The sequence below is a fragment of the Artibeus jamaicensis genome, unplaced genomic scaffold (assembly GCF_021234435.1).
Source record: "Artibeus jamaicensis isolate MK-2021 breed Jamaican fruit bat unplaced genomic scaffold, CSHL_Jam_final contig_391, whole genome shotgun sequence".
NCBI lineage: Eukaryota > Metazoa > Chordata > Mammalia > Chiroptera > Phyllostomidae > Artibeus > Artibeus jamaicensis.
Window position 1 is genome coordinate 927,652 of NW_026521814.1, and position 17,377 is coordinate 945,028.

At 36.4% G+C, this 17,377-nt stretch overlaps 1 protein-coding gene across 1 annotated transcript in view; it reads left to right on the forward strand.

Moving 5' to 3' along the window:
- The first annotated feature begins 919 nt into the window (after positions 1-919).
- Positions 920-17,377, forward strand: part of SLC4A10 (solute carrier family 4 member 10) — a 273,304-nt gene continuing 256,846 nt past the window's right edge. Inside the window, exon 1 of the mRNA XM_037140408.2 lies at positions 920-1,050. Coding sequence (XP_036996303.1) covers positions 1,003-1,050 — 48 coding nt within the window. The 5' untranslated portion in view covers positions 920-1,002. The remainder of the gene's footprint in view (positions 1,051-17,377) is intronic.

A 17,377-nucleotide genomic window follows, 5' to 3' on the forward strand; every position in this document is an offset into this window, starting at 1 on the left:
TAGTAGTTTTTAGGCATCATCTCTCAACCCTACTTCATTTGTAATTTCCATGCTCTTGGTCTAGGGTCCATTAATACGTGGACTTCATTACTTATAATATTCTAGATCCATGATCAGTTGAGGATATATGTGTAGACATTCAGCAACAATTATCACATACTTTTCCCTATGAAGGACGTGCCCTGACTCCTTTTCTCCCATTAGAGAATCTCCTACTCCTCTATGGTTGAGAGTTTTAAGGCAAAAAAGGTATATACTTGGGTTACTTTTGTCAGATTCATGATCCTTTCACAGTGCTTTATTATTTTAATTATTGCTACTATTAAAATACTTCCTTTCCTTGTTGTGTTTTATTGGATATTATAGAAAAGCGTGTTATATTTTTAATAGTGTGTAACTTACCTAAGTTTCTCAGTTAAAATATTGAAAGTATCTCTCTGCCCAGTTCTTATTGAGTCAAAAGTGATTTAAATGTCTGATTTTGTTGTTAGTGCGTAGTTCAAGCTCACTCAAACATATCAATTTTGATGTCATCTTACTTGTTTTTAAAGACCTTAGGTATCCAGAGTGGGACAACTAGTAAACCTTATTAACTTATCTTGTTTACAGGAAAGAAGTGAATTTTCTCAAAGTGTAAAAATCTGGCTGAGCTGGCTGGAATCAACGTTGGACTAGTCTATATAAGAACTCAGCATCTTAGGTGAGATTCATTAGACCTGCAGCACTGCAGGCTGCATGTTATACCAGTAGCCAGGTGTGGGCAGTGATACAGGGGTTGGGAGATCTCTCTTACTGGCCCCAGGGATCCAAGGCATTCAGTGCAAAACCTGGCTAGCAGCCCGAGTGAGTAGGAGCCATGTGACTCTGGTGAGTTGGAGTGTGCAATTGCCTCCTGCTTCAGAGCTACCTGATCCGAATACTAAGCAGAGCGAGTGCCGGGCTGAGTGTAAGACACTGAAGACACTGCAGAGAAAGGTGCTTATTCCAGAGGCGTTACAAAACATGGAGATTAAAGACCAGGGGGCCCAAATGGAGCCGCTGCTGCCTACGGTAAGAGACAACCTGCTGTCATGTAGATTTAAACTGTGTTTGCTGCAAAAGCTGCCAGGCAAGCGCTCTGCTAGCTAGGTGCAGCAGTGCACTTTTGGGGTGGTGGATAGCTCCCACGGCATATGGCCAGGGGTCTCCTCCCATCTCGGGTGACTGAAATGCATAACGCAAAGCACACGGTTTCCACCCCCCCTCTCAATATGGATGCACTATGGTGATGAAATGTCTCGTGTTTGCTGCTGTTTGAAGAGATGGCTAGGTTTTAGCAGCAGGGGCAGCTGTGTGTCTTTCCCTGCTTGTTACAGCCTATCTCTGTTTCTCAGGCTGTGCGGGGGTGTTTTAAGCCCCTTTAAAAAAGCCCCTTTTGTATCATATTTATTCGTGATAAATTTCCTTCTCATGCCTCATCCCCCTGACAGTGAGGTAAAGGAATCTGATGCTGTTGCAGCTCCGGAGATTTAGTCTCTGCAGAAACCGGGGGAAAGGATAGCAGGAGGATCGTGTTTTGTGTGTGTGTGTGTATTCTGTCAGTCTCTCTCAAAGGGAAATGTGTCATGGTTCACATACAAAGAAGATATGCATTTTTGGGAAATAGGCACATGATTCATATCTGAATATCTGAAAGGTCCCCGAATTGTCATTTGGAAAAAACCTGTTTATCTCTGGGTCTTTAAGCCTCCTGGATCTCTAGATCTAATTCTTGGATAAGTAGTTGATTTGTCTGTCCTCTCCACAAAGCTTTCTGGCTGCCTCACAGACTTTGTAGATCCTCAGGCAACATCATCTTTCTCACCCTGGAGCAGCTGATGTTACTGTGTTCAAGGAAAAAGAAAAAGAAAAAAACCCAACGATATTTTCTCAGTGCACCAGAGATGCCAAACGAAAGCTTTCAGCCTCTCTATCAGTGCTCACAGCTCAGAAATCTCCCTGCACCAAGCCAGGTGGAGGGGCTGTTCTCAGCTCTCTGCTACTCAGGTTGGTGACCCACCTAGCAGACAAGGGACTGGCAGCAATCTGTCTATTTTTTTCTAAGTCTGTTCCTAGGTTTTGAGCACACCTTTAAATCAAATAATACCTCGTGGGGAGTGGGCAGATACTGGGCCACTGCATTTTTAGGGCCTTACCTCGTCTGTCGGCTCAAAATCTGCAAAAGATTTCAGTTTGCATTCTGGAATCAGCTTCGGCCACTGTGCATGCTCAGTTCTCCTCAGGACACCCGATTTGGGCAGGGAGGGAGCAGGGAGAGGGAATAATGCAGGAATCACTGCTGAGATTGGAGTCTAACAAGGGGTAGGGGCAGTGTGGGGTGGGGGAGAAAAGCATGCCAGTTGGCCTGCTTGCTTAAAAGTGGAGATGTTGCTTTGCCGATCAGAGTGGAGTTATTTTATAAAATGAGAGCAAAAGGTCTTCCCAAACTTGAATAGTTGTATAAATTAGGATTTGTGGGTACTGAGAATAAAGGGTGTCAAGAATGTCAGGGAACTATTGTTCCCTGGGTGATTGAGAGGAGCTATACACAGGAATTTGAAGATGCAGATTTATGGAAGATTAAGACATAGGAGGAAAAACCCTATTTTGGGGGTACAGGGTTGGAAGTTGTCCTAGAAAAAACAGTTCAAAGTCACTTTGATGTGGCATATGAGCTGTCACTTTTGGGGAACAATGGAAGGGTTTGGGAGCAAGTGAGGACTAACTGGAGGAATTTAGAAGAGATTGATATTGTGGGCTAGGTGGGCAATCAGTTTGTGGCTTAAAGAGCAGAGAAAATACAAGTTTGTCTAGAAAGAAGGTCTACGGGTAGATGGAAATTTTTGAAGAGTGCAAAGTTTGCATTTTATGTGGATGATGGCCAGTACAGAATATTTACATAGTTTCATGGCAAGAGAGGATCATGTTAGCAGTTAATTACAAGAAAAATAAGCCAGAAAGGGTAGAAAGGAAGCTGAATTATTGGCCTACATTTATATTTATATAGCATTTCCAATTTCCCCAAATGCTTTTTTTTTAGTTCTGAAAACCATCATGTTAAAGTGGATTTTACTATCTTAATTTTAAAGATGAGAAGTTAAAACACAGGGAGTTTGAATATCATCCTAAGATCACATAGGAAGGAAGTTAGGACTAGAATACAGGTCTTCTAAACCTAGTTCAGAAAAAAAGCATTTATTTTTGCATTGCATTATTAACCAGGCTTATTATAATCAGATTCTGGATTGGATTTTTATGCTTGGAAGAGAAAAAAATAGTTTTCGGTTTTGTTTTAGAAAATTAGATGACTTTGCAAATAGTTACAAGAGAGCCAATATGGCAGAGCATTTAGAAACAGCCTCGAGGCCCCAGCACTGCTGGGTTCGTGCTGTATGATGTGGGAGAGTGGTACGCCTTAGTTTCTTTAACTGGGAAATGGAAAGAGACTGATGTGCATCTCTTGGGTTTTGTGACGAGTAAATGAAATAACTATGTCAAATACCCGACATTTACTCACAAGGGCTCAGTAAAAGTTAGCCATTATTGATGGAAACGTAGACACTGAGATGAATTCAGGACTTCAGGTTTTATGTGCTTGTCAGTACTACCTGCTAGGAAAGAAAAGTGGGGCAACGTAAAACTGGAAAACGCTGTACAATGGAGGGGGGATTTTTAGTTATAGCTATGGAATCTTTGTAGTATGGTTGGAAAACTAATCAGAAAGGCATTAAAAACCAGGATTAGATATGGACAGAAGCAGTCAGACATAGGTAGATGAAAAGTCAGAGAGAAGAAAAATCACAAGAATAGACAAATATGCAGTGAGTGAATGTATTAACTTATTGGTTCAAGTAAAAGGGAGGAAAAGATTCTTTTTAAGCCTTCAAGGTTTACCTTCATTTAGTATATAAAGTGCATCTTAAGGGTGTGTGTGGAGGGGGCCCTGATATGTTTCCCTTTTCTTTCATTTCTTAGGAGTGATCATTTTCTTTTGTTGGACAAGGCACCGCTGCACTTTGTAGGCCCTGGTCCCTCTAATGGTTAGGAAATTCAACTCATGTAGGCCCAGAGTACAGCCTGGCATTGTCTGATAGCATCTGAGTGTTACATTTGAAGCTATTACCACAAGCCCATTTCAGAAGAATTATTTGTTGCATGTCTACTATTGGTCAAATATGTCCTTGGTGCTGGGGATGCAGCAAAGAACAGGATCGATGAAACCCTGTCTTCATGCATCTCACAATGTAGCTCATCTAGAGATAGGGCTCAGTTTAACTTTTTGAGAGACTGCTGTTTTCTCCTCAAATATTTAACCATTGTTATAAGCTCTTTGAGATCGGTGTATATGAAGAGTATATGTAGCGATCATGATGGTGATATCACTTTAGTAATAATGATTTTAATCATTAAAAGTGTGAAGCCAGGAATTTGGAATGTTGCATATACTTCAAATTTTCTGTTGACATTCAGCACTGAATTTGCTTCTAAGAGTGACAATCATTAAATTACCAGGCCATGGAAGAAGCTGCTAGGAAAGCGTGTTTATAACAAATATGTCTATCTTCTGCCATTTAATCTTAGGTGATATGTAGGTGTTTCATTTTGGATCCCTTCTGAACTTCCGATGTTCTAAAGAGAACTTACTTTTTTAAACTTATTTTCAATTGAAATTACTCATAAAACTGCCTGGAGGTATGGAACTAAAGTAAAGATAACTTTTAAAAGGTAATTTGATAGTATAGGGTAGATGGTGGAATTTAGCACCTTTTAAATGCTAATTACAGGTTTCCAAATGGCCTGATTTATTGAATCATTTTATTTGTGAAAACAGTTGTGAAAAATCTTCTATGTTTGTAAATCAGAGAAAGGAGAATGGGACTAAAATGACAAAGTAAAAAAAGAGCATGTAATTTGGCTAAGTATTGATATTTCTATTTTACTTGAAGTAAATTTAGATATACTATGAATTTAAAGAAAACACTACGCATGGTAATACATAGGAAGCAAAAAGCATGTAAGAAATCAATTCTCACTTCCAGTTGAATGACTTGAATTGTTACTCTACAGTGGCGAGGGACTGTAAAAATGGAAAACGCATATAGGATGCTAAGCTTGGTAATGAGTGATAGCACCTAATGCCTTCAATGTTAACTTTAAGATAAAAATATTGAGGTCAGATAAGGAAGTAGGATAGTTTGTGAGAGATGATTAGAAAATATCTGGGCCAAGGTCTGGAACTCAAATAGTGTCAGAGAGCATGGGCAGAAAATTAATCATACTTCCAGTGCATCATTTTTTTCGAACCTTGAAATGATGGTTACTTTGGAAGTGAAACTGGCCTAGACTACAGAGCGCTGTGTGATGCTTCAAGTGAATGAAGAAATGTGGGCACCACTCTCACCCCTTCTGTGTGGAAATTTTTCACTCTTCCCTTCTCTTGCCACATAGGATATGTAAAGCTTGGTTATTTGGCTTTATGTGGGGATACACTTTGAATGTATGCAGTAAATATTACTTAAGTGGTATTTACTTTTAGATAAAATAATTATAAATTTAAGTTCTAGTATATTCTCCCACTCAGAAGCTTTATTTCAGATACTTCTTGGAGTATGTTGCTCTTATTTAGAAAGAGGGAATAATTAGTATACAATGCACCTATTTTGTGGAACTGTGTTTGCTTTGGTCAGAGAAGAACTGTGGAGGTCAACTGGAGACTAGATTTTAGACTAACTCCTGTATTTCCAAGTGATGAAACCGAATACCAGAGATAAGGACATGTGTTTAGTGGCATGCCGCTAGTTAATGGCAGAGCCTAGAATGGAGCCCAAATCTCTTGATACCTAGTTCATCATTCTTTCTACTATTGTATAATTCCTATTCTAGCATGAACAGCTGAGTGTCCAATTAAAATGATGAAGGTAATTAGATAATCTTTGTGAATTAATAGTGGATATTGTCTCAGGCTCACGCTAAACACAAACATCTGTAGTCTTCACAATGATCCTGAAAGGTTGCCCATGTTATGCAGCCTTACAGCTAAAAATCTGGACTTGGGGGGCTGGATAGGTTGTTCAGGTTCACAAAGCTAATAAGTGCTGAGGTAAGGTTTGAAAATATTGTATCTCATTGACTCTGTTCTTTTTAATGAAAGGCAATTACAAAATAAAAAACGATCTTATTAAATGGGCTTTCACTTCTCCCTCTTCAAAAATCAAAGTACTATGATAAGGTACTATAAAATAAGAGGCATTGCAGGCTACATATTACATGATTCCATTTATATGAAATGTCCAGAATAGGCAATTCCTAAGAGACTAGAGTAGATTAATGGTCGTCAGGGCCTGAGTCGTAGAAAGACTGCTAATAGCTATGGGGTTTCTTTTTGGTATGATGAAAATATTCTGTAATTAGAAAGTGGTGATGGTTGTACAATATTGTGACTATACCAGAAGCCACTGAATTATATACGGCAAAGTGATGAATTTAATCTAGACATACAAAAAAGTAAGTTGTTGATTACCCATTATCATTAACAGGGAGAAGCTGAAGATCTAAAAGCAGTCTTTATATCAGTTATATTTACAGAAATAAAGGAAAAGAAAATAATCATGAAATTAAAAATCTTTCTCCCCCTCCATCCCTCCTTCCCTCTCCCCCAGATAGTCTCTACCACTAAATGTATTTTTTTAAATTATTTTATTGTTGTTCCAGTACAATTGTTTGCATTTACCCCCCAACACCCCCCTCCAGCTATCCCCACCTCCCTTCCCTGCTTTCACCCCCCACCCCTTGCTTTTGTCCATGTGTTCTTTATAGTTGTTCCTGAAAACTGTACCCCTCTTTTCCCCCATTATCCCCTCTCCACTCTCCTCTGGTTACTGTCCAATTGTTCTTAATTTCAATGTCTCTGGTTATATTTTGCTTGCTTATTTGTTTTGTTAAGTTCCACTTAAAGGTGAGATCATACGGTATTTGTCTTTCACCACCTGGCTTATTTCACTTAGCATAATGCTCTCCAGTTCCAAAATGTATTTTCTTTGAGAAGATAATGTTGAGGTTGGTCAGGGTTTTAGCAAACTCTTCACAGACCTAGAGGTCTTTTGGAATATATCTTCAAAGCTGAGTTAAGAGAGTATATAGAATATAGAATGTGTGCAGAAAAGGAAGAGAACTATTTAACTTGGGTCAAATTGTTATTTCTTCTCCAAATCATTTTTCTGAATTTCCTCTTGATACACTTTAAATTTTAGAAGGAACATCAGAGCAACAAAATTTCTAAGAAAAAAAATTAAACCTCACTTTATGTTACCAACATTGTCTTAAGGTTGTTGTTGGTCTAGCCTCATAAAGTGTTATGTTACTCTATGGTAAGTCAAACTCCAAAGAAGTTTTATAATGATTTTATAGTATGTTTCTGACAAGATCTTATGATGCTTAAAATTTATATATATATATATATATATATATATATATATAGACACACATAAATGACTTGCATATTATAACATTCTCCCATTGTAAGTGTGTGATTGAATGATTTTCAGTTAATTAACAGAGCTGTGTGACCATCACTGCAATCAGTTTTAGAACGTCCCATTGTCCCCCAAAAGTTTTCTCCAACCCGTTTATAGTTAACACTCAACTCCAGCCCTAAGCAATGATTGATCTACTTTCTACTGATGTGCTTTTTGTCTCTATAAGTTTGCCTTTTCTGAACATTTCATTTAAATGAAATTATAGAGTAGGCAGTGTTTTGTAGCTGGCTTCATTCACTTAAGTGAAATATTTTGAGGTCCATTAGTATTGTGATGTGTATTAGAAGTTTGTTGTTTTTTGTTGCTGGAAGGTATTACATTGTGTGCATGTCCGATATTTTGTTTTTTTCATAGTCTATGGTCATTTATGTACTTTCTAACTTTTAGCTATTACAAATAATGCTGCTGTGGATTCTCAACGTATATGTCTCCATGTACACATTTATTTACATTACTCTTGGGTAGAGTTTTACAAGTGGAATTGCTGAACTACATAGTAAGTTTAATTTAATGTTTAAAGGAATTGCCAGATTCTTTCAATGAGCTCGTGTCATTTACATATGCCATTTTACATGGATCAGTTGTACCAGTAATATAAGGGTTTTGGTTTCTTCGCATTTTTGCCAACACTCGGTATTGTCTGTCTCTTTGAATAGCTGTTCTAATGAGTGTGCTTTTGTGATTTTGATTTGCATTTTCATAATAAGTGATTATCTTAGTCCATTTGGATTGTTGTAACAAAAAACCACAGACTGTGTCATTTATTAACAACAGAAATTGATTTTTCACAGTTCTGGAAACTAGAAAGTCCAAGATCAAGGAGTGGCAGATTGAGTATCTAGTGTGAGCCTGTTCCTGGTTCATAGATGGCCATCTTTCAGCTGTGTTCTTACAGAGCCGAGGGAGAAGGGAGCTCTCTGGGGCCTCTCTTATAAGGATTCTAGTCCATTGTAAAAGACTTAACCACCTCCTAAGGCCCCATCTTCTAATATCCCACATTGAGGACTGGGTTTTAACATAAGGTTTTTCAGGGAACACAGTCATTCAGTCTATAGCACTAATGTTGAATATCTTTTCATATGCTTATTAGCCATTTGTATATCATCCTCAGTGAAATGTCTGTTAATATTTGTCACCCATTTTTCAAATTGTTAAGAGTTATGAAAATATATTTTGGATTCAAGTTTCTTGTTAGAAATATGATTTTGCAAGTATTTTCTCACTTTATGGCCTTTAACTTGAACACAAAGTTTTTAATTTTTATGAAGTGCAACTGACAATTTTTTTTTATTGTTGATATGCTTTTGGTGTTGAATCTGAGAACTCTGCCTGAGAAATCATGGTCACAAAAAGTTTCAGTTTTTTTCCCAAAAGTTTTGTAGTGAGCTCTTAGATGTAGATCTATGGCAAATATTTTGAGTTAATTTTTGTATACAGTGATAGGTAAGAGTCTAAGAGTTTTTTGTTTGTGCATGTAAGTATCCAGTTGCCCTAGTACTGTTTGTTGAAAAGGCCAACTTTCTCTATTAAATTTTCTTTGCGGCTTTGTTGAAATTAACTTGACCATAACTATAAGATTATTTCATCTGGGCCATGAAGTTGATCTATTTGTGTACCCTTCCCCTAATACCACACTATCTTGATTATTGAGGCTTTATATAGTAAAATTTGAAATCAGTAGTAAAAGTCCTTCAACTTTGTGATTCTTTTTCAAAAGTGTTTTGGCTATTCTATGGTCTTTGTATTTCCATACAAATTTTAGGATTCACTAGTTGATTTCTACAAAAAAATCTGCAAGGATTTTGATAGAGATTGCTTTGGATTTATAGATCAATTTGGGGAGAATTGCCATTTGACAATATTGAATATTACAAAACATGTACCTGGACCCTCTATGTTTTTACGTATTTCATTTCTTATGACAAAATTTTGTAGTTTTATTTGTTTTAGTAAGGACTTATTTGCACTATATCAGGGATGACATGAAAATTCTTGAAGTGCCATTTGTCTAAAAGTTCCTATATTAAGCTTGGGCCCAATTCCAAGTAGTTCAGGACTCCAGAGTCTTCTCCAAGGGTGAGAATAGAGATTAATCTGCCGACTCAGTAGTATAGACTAAGAGTGTATTATAGACAAAGACACTCTATGGTGTTGATTTAGTGATAGTCTTTATGTCAGTATTATTAAGACTTGCTCATTCATCATGAAAATCATGCTCCGAGGATCTTAAGCAATTGTATTGAAAGTGTTAGGTTGCTGGAATGCCTCTAATGTTGATTTGTTCCCTGCTTCTTTTTTCTTATTCTGAGAAACCAAAATTATTTAGAGAGGACTATTGTTCCCTAATGACTATTTTTTCTTTTTGACTAACGTGGCTTTGATATCAAAGATGCTAACCTAGTCAAATTCCAGAAAGCAAGTGCTAGAGAAGGTAGTTAAGTACATAGTAACCACTGAATCGAATCAAAACATAGTTCTGCTTACGAAGCATATTTCAGTTTTGTTAGATTCATGCTGCTTCTTTTTTAAATGTAGTGGTGATTTTCTGTTGATACATAAACTGCTCTGGGAATAAGCTACCAAAACAATTCTGATTCACTCAGAAATAAGAATATGGTTAAAAAATGGAATAAACATGTATATATCAAGTAATAGACCTAAAGTATAATGTGACTTGTTATTTGAGTACATACCATGTAATTTGTGTTTTATTAACAAATAATTTTATGATATAAATGTCTATCAAAAAATCTGGTATTATATATTTTTAAAGAAAACTTCTAGTAGATATAAAAATTTATTATTTTTTTCTTCTAAAAAAGGATTATTGAAAACCTTAAACTCAAGGAGCACCTGTATCCAAATCTTTAGGAGGGCTTATTAAAAATGCAAGTTCTGGACCTTACTCAAGCGTATTGGCTTAGTAGATCAAGGGGGTGGTGCCAATATACAAGCAATTTAAATAATTCTTTAGGTGATTCTTATTTCCATGCCATAATGTTAACATCTTACATAACCATAGTTCATTATCAAAACTGGGAAGTTAACATCGATATCATTCTATTAAGCCACGCTATTTATGAGGATATCACCAGTATCACTCATGCCCTTTTTCTGTTCTGGAATACCATTTGGTGTTCGGATGTCATGTCTCTTTGATCATCCCCAATTTGAGAGTCACCCAGTCTTTCCTTATCCTTTATGAGCTTGACACTCTCAAAATGTACAGCTTAGTTTTCTTGTGGATCATCTCTCAACTTTTGTTCTGAAAATTAGGTTGAGGTTATGCCTTTTTTTGGGTCAAGAATACCACTGGAGAGATGTTTTTTTCTTAGTGCATCATATCATTGAGTAGATAATGTCTTATTTCTGAGGATGTTAACCTTGGTTATGGAGGTGTCTACCTGGTTTTCCAATGTAGAATTAAACGTTTCCCTTTTGTAATAATGAATCTGAATGTATTGGGAAAGATACTTTGAAACCACACAAATGTCCCATTTCTCCTCAAACTAATTTTAGCATTCAGCTGTGAATATTTCCTGTGTATTACCTATTCATTACAGTGGTGCTGTGGTGTTTGCCTAGTGGTGATTTTCTATTTCTCTCCCTTTGTCTACATTTAGAATTAGAATTTTTTTGTAGGAGAGAGCTGTCACCTCTCCATTTGTTTACTTTCTTATTCAATTGCTTATTTTGATATGAACTCAAAGAGATTTATTTTCTTATATGGACCATACTCTAATACTCTCAGTATTTATTTTGTTGTTCACATGATTTCATCTTTGGACATTAGGAGCCCTTTCAACTGGCTGTCATCCTTTCAATGTGCTCCAATTTTTTGAGCATTTTCTTAATATTTGGCACCACAAGATTTTCCAGGATCATCTTGCATTTTCCCTGTCTCAGCCATGGAATCAATCATTTCTTCAAGGAGCTACTAGGCTAATTTTTGAGGCTAGTTATAAATATTGCCAAAATTCCTTCCAGAAAGTTTGTATAACCAGTTTTCATTTCCAGTAAAAGCTTCACTGGTATTTTAAAACTTTGACAATTGGCCTGGTAAACATTTTCCTAACACTTCCTTTAGTATTGTATTTCCAACTTTGCCTGCTATTAGATAGCTTTGTTCTATGAAGCGTTTTATTGTTTTAAATACAGTTGAGAAGAAATGTTGAACTATTTGAAAAATTTCTGTTTTGTTCACCTTACTCAAGGTATTGCTGAAATGCTGCTTACCTCTTAATATGATTACTAACTTACCTCTTTTATGCATGGCTTCCTTACACAGTGAAGGTATGATCTCTAGTCCTATTGATACAATATGTACTATATACTATTTAGCCATGAAAAATTTCATTCTTCTTTGAATGAATGAAATGGTTTCTCTGCTTCCTAAAGAAGCATAGATATTGTTTTAAAAATTATTTTAAGAATGAAGATGGGAGAGATCCAGTTAAGAGGTATTTCAGGGTCTTGTCTTTTTGTTTGGGTTTACAGTTTATTAGTCTACGAGAGACTGGATATAGGCACTCGGATTTTATTTTTGTACTGAGGTGATTCTTATGTATAGCACTTTCCTTTTCATTACTCCTTATGGAGGGATTATCATTCTTATTTGAAACATTCGTGACCTTTCATGTTATTGAAACCATGTTAAAGTACCTGAAGATCCTGGTAGATGACAAACGTGACAAAAGTAAAATTTCTAGATCTTCCTATATGTTGTCACTTAAATAAAACATGATGATTTGGACCCTGCTCATAATTCTCTGAGTTAATAATTCTTTTTATCTTTATGTGATATTAAAAAATAATTCATTCTTTAGAACTGATATTAGGATTAATCTATTGTAAATAAAATAATTGTTTTACTTTTGTCTTCACATTTTGAGTAAGGTAGTACTTTCTTTTTATATCTTCAACATAAATATCCATTGTAAATGGTTATCATAAAAGACAAAGAACAACAAATCCTGAACATTAAGCCTCTTAGCCTGGTATTAGAAGCTGTTTAGAGACTAGTGCCAGTGTAACAGAATGAGTTGGAGTCTCCAGTATAGACTATTTCTGCAGCATAAGGTGATATAATATTTTGCTGAATCTTTGTAAGGACAAAATGAAGAAATGGCGAACCTAATATCAACTTGCCCATTAAGAAATCCATGAAGTTTTCTTATAATTTGGGAAATTGTAACCGTAATGTACAAGGGGAGACCCCCCAAAAAACCCAGAATTATCTTCTGGAGGGCAGGCCTGTTGTAGTATAGGCTTCCCCTGTTAGGTGAGTATTCCAGGAACGCATCTGTATCAGTGTACCAGCTGGCGTTGCTGTGAGAGGCTGTGTTTAGCATCAGTGAATTTTTCTGAAGACTCTTTCAGTGTGTTTGCCCATTCATGATGGGTGATTTACGAGCACACCTGCCCACAATGCACTGAGTGTTCAGCAGTTTTTTATGAAAAGTGGCATGACCCCTGTGCCCCACCCTTCCTATTCACCCAGTTTTGCCCCAGCAACATTTTTTTGTTGTTGTTGTTTCTTGGATGAAGGAAGTCCTCAAAGGGAAATATTGTTGTTGTGGAAGAGGTGAAACAAAAAGCGGCAGGAGCACTAAAAGCCATCAAAATAGATGAGTTCAAAAACTGTTGTAAGCAGTGGAAAAATGTCTGATAGGTGTATTGCATCAAATGAAGAGTACTTTGAAGGTGACTAAAGTTTAACCATGTAAGAGGAAATGCACAATTAAAAAAAAATAAATGCTGGGTTTTTTGGGTCCCCTCCAGTGTTCATTTAAATCACACTGAGTCAGCCCTACCCAGTGGCTCAGTTGGTGCGAGCATTTTCCTGTACACCAAAAGGTTGTAGATTAATCCCCGGTCATGGCGCCTGCCTCAGCTGTGAGTTTTATCCCTGGTTGGGGCAGGTATGGGAGGCAAATGATCAATATTTCTCTCTCCCATAGATGTTTCCCTCTCTCTCTCTCAAATCAATGAGCATATCCCCCAGTGAGGATAAAAAAACACCAAACATACCGAGTAAGCCTTAAAACCAGCTTTAAATAGATTATAGGTTCACATGTTCCTTTTAATGATTTTAGAACATTATTCCACTTTCTTCCATACATAGTACTTATCTTTACCATCTCTCTTAGGTATACAATTTGGTATTCCTGGTCTTTCTCATTTTATCTAAACTGATTTCTCCCGTCTTTGAATATGGTAGCATGGTCTGGCCTGTGACAATAAAAGGGGCTTATATCTTTTTTTATTGTTCTATTTAATTAATTTATTTATTTACCTCGTGTCTCCCTGGATAGTAATATATCTCAATGGAAAATATCTAGTTAGCTCAATAGCTGTCTTGATTTCAAATAGACCAGATATTTTAGAATGAATTCTATCACCTAACTTTCATGGTTACATTGAAACTCTTGACATTTGAATAAGTTTTTCTTGGAAAAATATACTTTACTGATATTTTTCTTGGTTCAGAAAAATATCTTGAGGGAAAGGGAAGGCTTCAAAGTTTATTTAAACTTTGATTGTTCCATAAAAATATAATTTGATGATGATGTTTCAATAACTCATAAACACATGGTTACATTTATTTTAAAAAGTACCTGCCTAGTTAGAAAACAGGAAGCAAGAATGCTTGACAAATTTTAATTGAACACGAACATTAATACATGAATGGTTCATATGTTTAGATAAATCCAGAAATGCTAATGAATTTGTCTACATTAATTGCACGTAAGAACAGAGGGATAAAGACATAGCTTTACTGTCTTTTAAGAAATCCATCAAGGACTCCACCCACTCAGGGAGGCATTGTACAGTGTCCCAATCCTGGGCTGAAGAAGCGTTTGTGCAGCTTCGATCATGATGCCTTTGTGCGGATGCTCTGTGATAAAGGGAGAGTAAGATCCAAACCAGTAAATAAGACTCAAAGATAATTCAGACTATCTCTTTAATTTAATAGTTTCTGTGTGTGGTGTTCTTCTTATGAGATGGCCACAAGAGGAGACACAGGAAAGGATGAGGAAAACAACATTGGCCATCCCTATCAACCATTCTTCAAAGAAAACACAAACTAAACAGAATAAAATTTACTTCCTAAATAATTTGGGACTTTTTGGACTACAATTTGACATGACAATAGGCTAAAATAAGATAAAAATGAATGGGTCTTCATTCATTGAATGCTTCATGATAAGTCATTAGGTATCAGAAAGTTAGAGACTATTTGATTTTCAGGATTGATCATTTAATAATCAGAAGCAGTTGAGGAAGACATTTTCCTTTGTGAAATAAGCTAGACACACAAGGACAAATACTGCACGATCTCACATGTAGAATCCAAATAGCCAAACACATAGCAGCAGGGAGCAGGAGAGCAGTTGCCAGGGGTTGGAGAGAGGAGAACATTGGGAGTGTTGGTCAGAGGGTACAGGATTCCAGTTATGCAAAATAACCGTGTTCTGGAGGCCCACTGTAAACAAAAGTGAACACAAAAACATATAAAAATAATTATGTGAGAATACTTTCCTACAAAATATTTGTCAATATTAATAAAATATTGATATCGTTATGTCAATTAATCAGGTATTGATAAATATATCAAGTAAAATTATGTTTCATTATAACAGACACTGTAAAATAATGAGGTAAAGAAAGATTATTAAATAAATGATGCTAGGACACATAGATATTTTGGAAATTAAGTTAGACTCATTTCTATCTACTTCACAGTATATTCCAGATTGAACATGACAGAAACAGATGTGGCCATCTATGTTTTCTTTGGACTATAAAACTGTATTTAAGCACCAAGGAAACAGAAGAAAATAAGGTCTTCATATCATGCATATTTATCAGTCTGTCTATTGAAGCCACCGAGAATTGGAAGGGGATTCTTTATTCCTGAAAGGAGAGTTTTGGTCTGTGTTCTTTTCTAAAATGGTCAGTTGGGTGTGGCCACAGCGGAAACATAGGAGAGGTCCAGGAAAACCATGCTTAGTACACTCATAGGTCCTAGAGAGGGAGTCACTGCATGCCTGCGACTCCCTGCAGAGCCAAGGGGAAATGCCAGGGTTCTGCAGGTGGCAGAAGCCAGGAGCAGGAGTTTAGGCCGGAGCCTTTACTGGAGTTTCCACAGGAAAGGCAAAACAGGGTAAATAGTTTGGAATTGTCCAGTTTGAATGATTTTGGTTTTGGGCTCTCGGGGTGTTCTCTAGTTGCTAGGTAGCTGGCCCTGGGATGATTTAGGGCAGTGGAAATACTGACTTGATTGTAGGAGTTAGAGAAGGAAGTTGGGGATATAGGTTAGGGATTGGTTGGTTTGCATATCGAAGGCATGTGTTGTGGGAACGTTGTTAATCATCTTTATGATTTAGCTAGCCTTGGTAGGCTCAGTCTCTCCCTGGGTCTGTAAGGCCTCAAATGCTAGAGCATCAATAATACAGACCATAAGACAATATAGTACTGTAACTGGCCCGATAATAAATGGATGCCAAATAGACAAATGCAGAATCTAAGAAAATAGAACAAATGGATATCCTATTTAATCAATAAATTTACTTTAAAAAGGAGATAAAATAGAGTACCTGTCAGGCTATGTATGACCAAGTCACTTTATCAACATCTGTGTTTAAGAAGGATTTGGGGAATTCCCAGTAACTTTCTCTCTTTTGGTTTTATGTGCTCCCATAAAACTGTGGACTTTGATAGAAGTTTTATTAAAAACTGAGTATATATCAGTAATATTCTTATACTATCCAACTTCTTTTAAACATATTTGCCCAAAGCTCATATATATTAGCTTATTAACATAGAAACTTAATAGCTATGCATAAGGAAGACCACATATAATTCTCATTAGCTTTACTCTGATTTTGTGTTTTCCGGCCTTTCACAAGTGGGTTAGTGATCATTTTATTTTGGCCTCACTTGCTAATTATGTATTCCTTCTGATAAGCCATGACAGTGGTTTTATATTATGTGAATAAAGAGACAAGAGTTCACCTTTGATTATTTTGGATGAAACCTGCACAAAAAAATATTGTTTGGACTTAGTTATATATTTTAAGAAGCTAAAATTTTTTTTAAATGTAATATTCCCAAAGAATTAAGTATTGGCTGAACATTTAAATGGAAAACCAAGTAAGGGAATTTTACATGAATCTGAGAGCTAGTCAAGATAAAGACCAATGCGTGTTTATCAAATGCTGATAATGTGTGTGGAAGCTTTTACAATTTGTTCATTTTTATCACCTGAATTAAATCCTAAATTCTCTTTAATACTAGAAAACATTTACGTATAGATGAGGGAAAGGAATAGCTTAAGGAAAAAGTGGTAATTCCATGCAACTTCTATTAATGCACATGACTACTATATGAATTAAATCAAGCTTTTGAAAAGTTTGATAGAAGCTTAAATTTCCACTGAATGTAAAACTTCTAGTTTTACAAAAGTTTCTAGTGTTAGTGGATTTGAAATAAAAGTCCATGTAGGGCTTTCAGTCAAGATGGAGGCATAGGTAAGCACACTTTGCCTCCATTCACACAACAGCAAAAATTACAACTAGACAACAAAACAGCTATCACCCAGATTTGTCAGAAAATCAAGCTGTATGGCAGTCTGACATCCAAGGATTTGAAGAAACTACATTCATCCAGATGGGTAGGAGGGGCAGAGATGCAGAGATGTGTGGAAAAGTGGAGAGGTGTGGAGAGGCATGAAGATGTGGAATGGGTGGTCCCATATCCACATGTGGTGGATAAAAATTGGGAGGGATACCTCAGGAGTGAGGGATCACAGTCACATACCA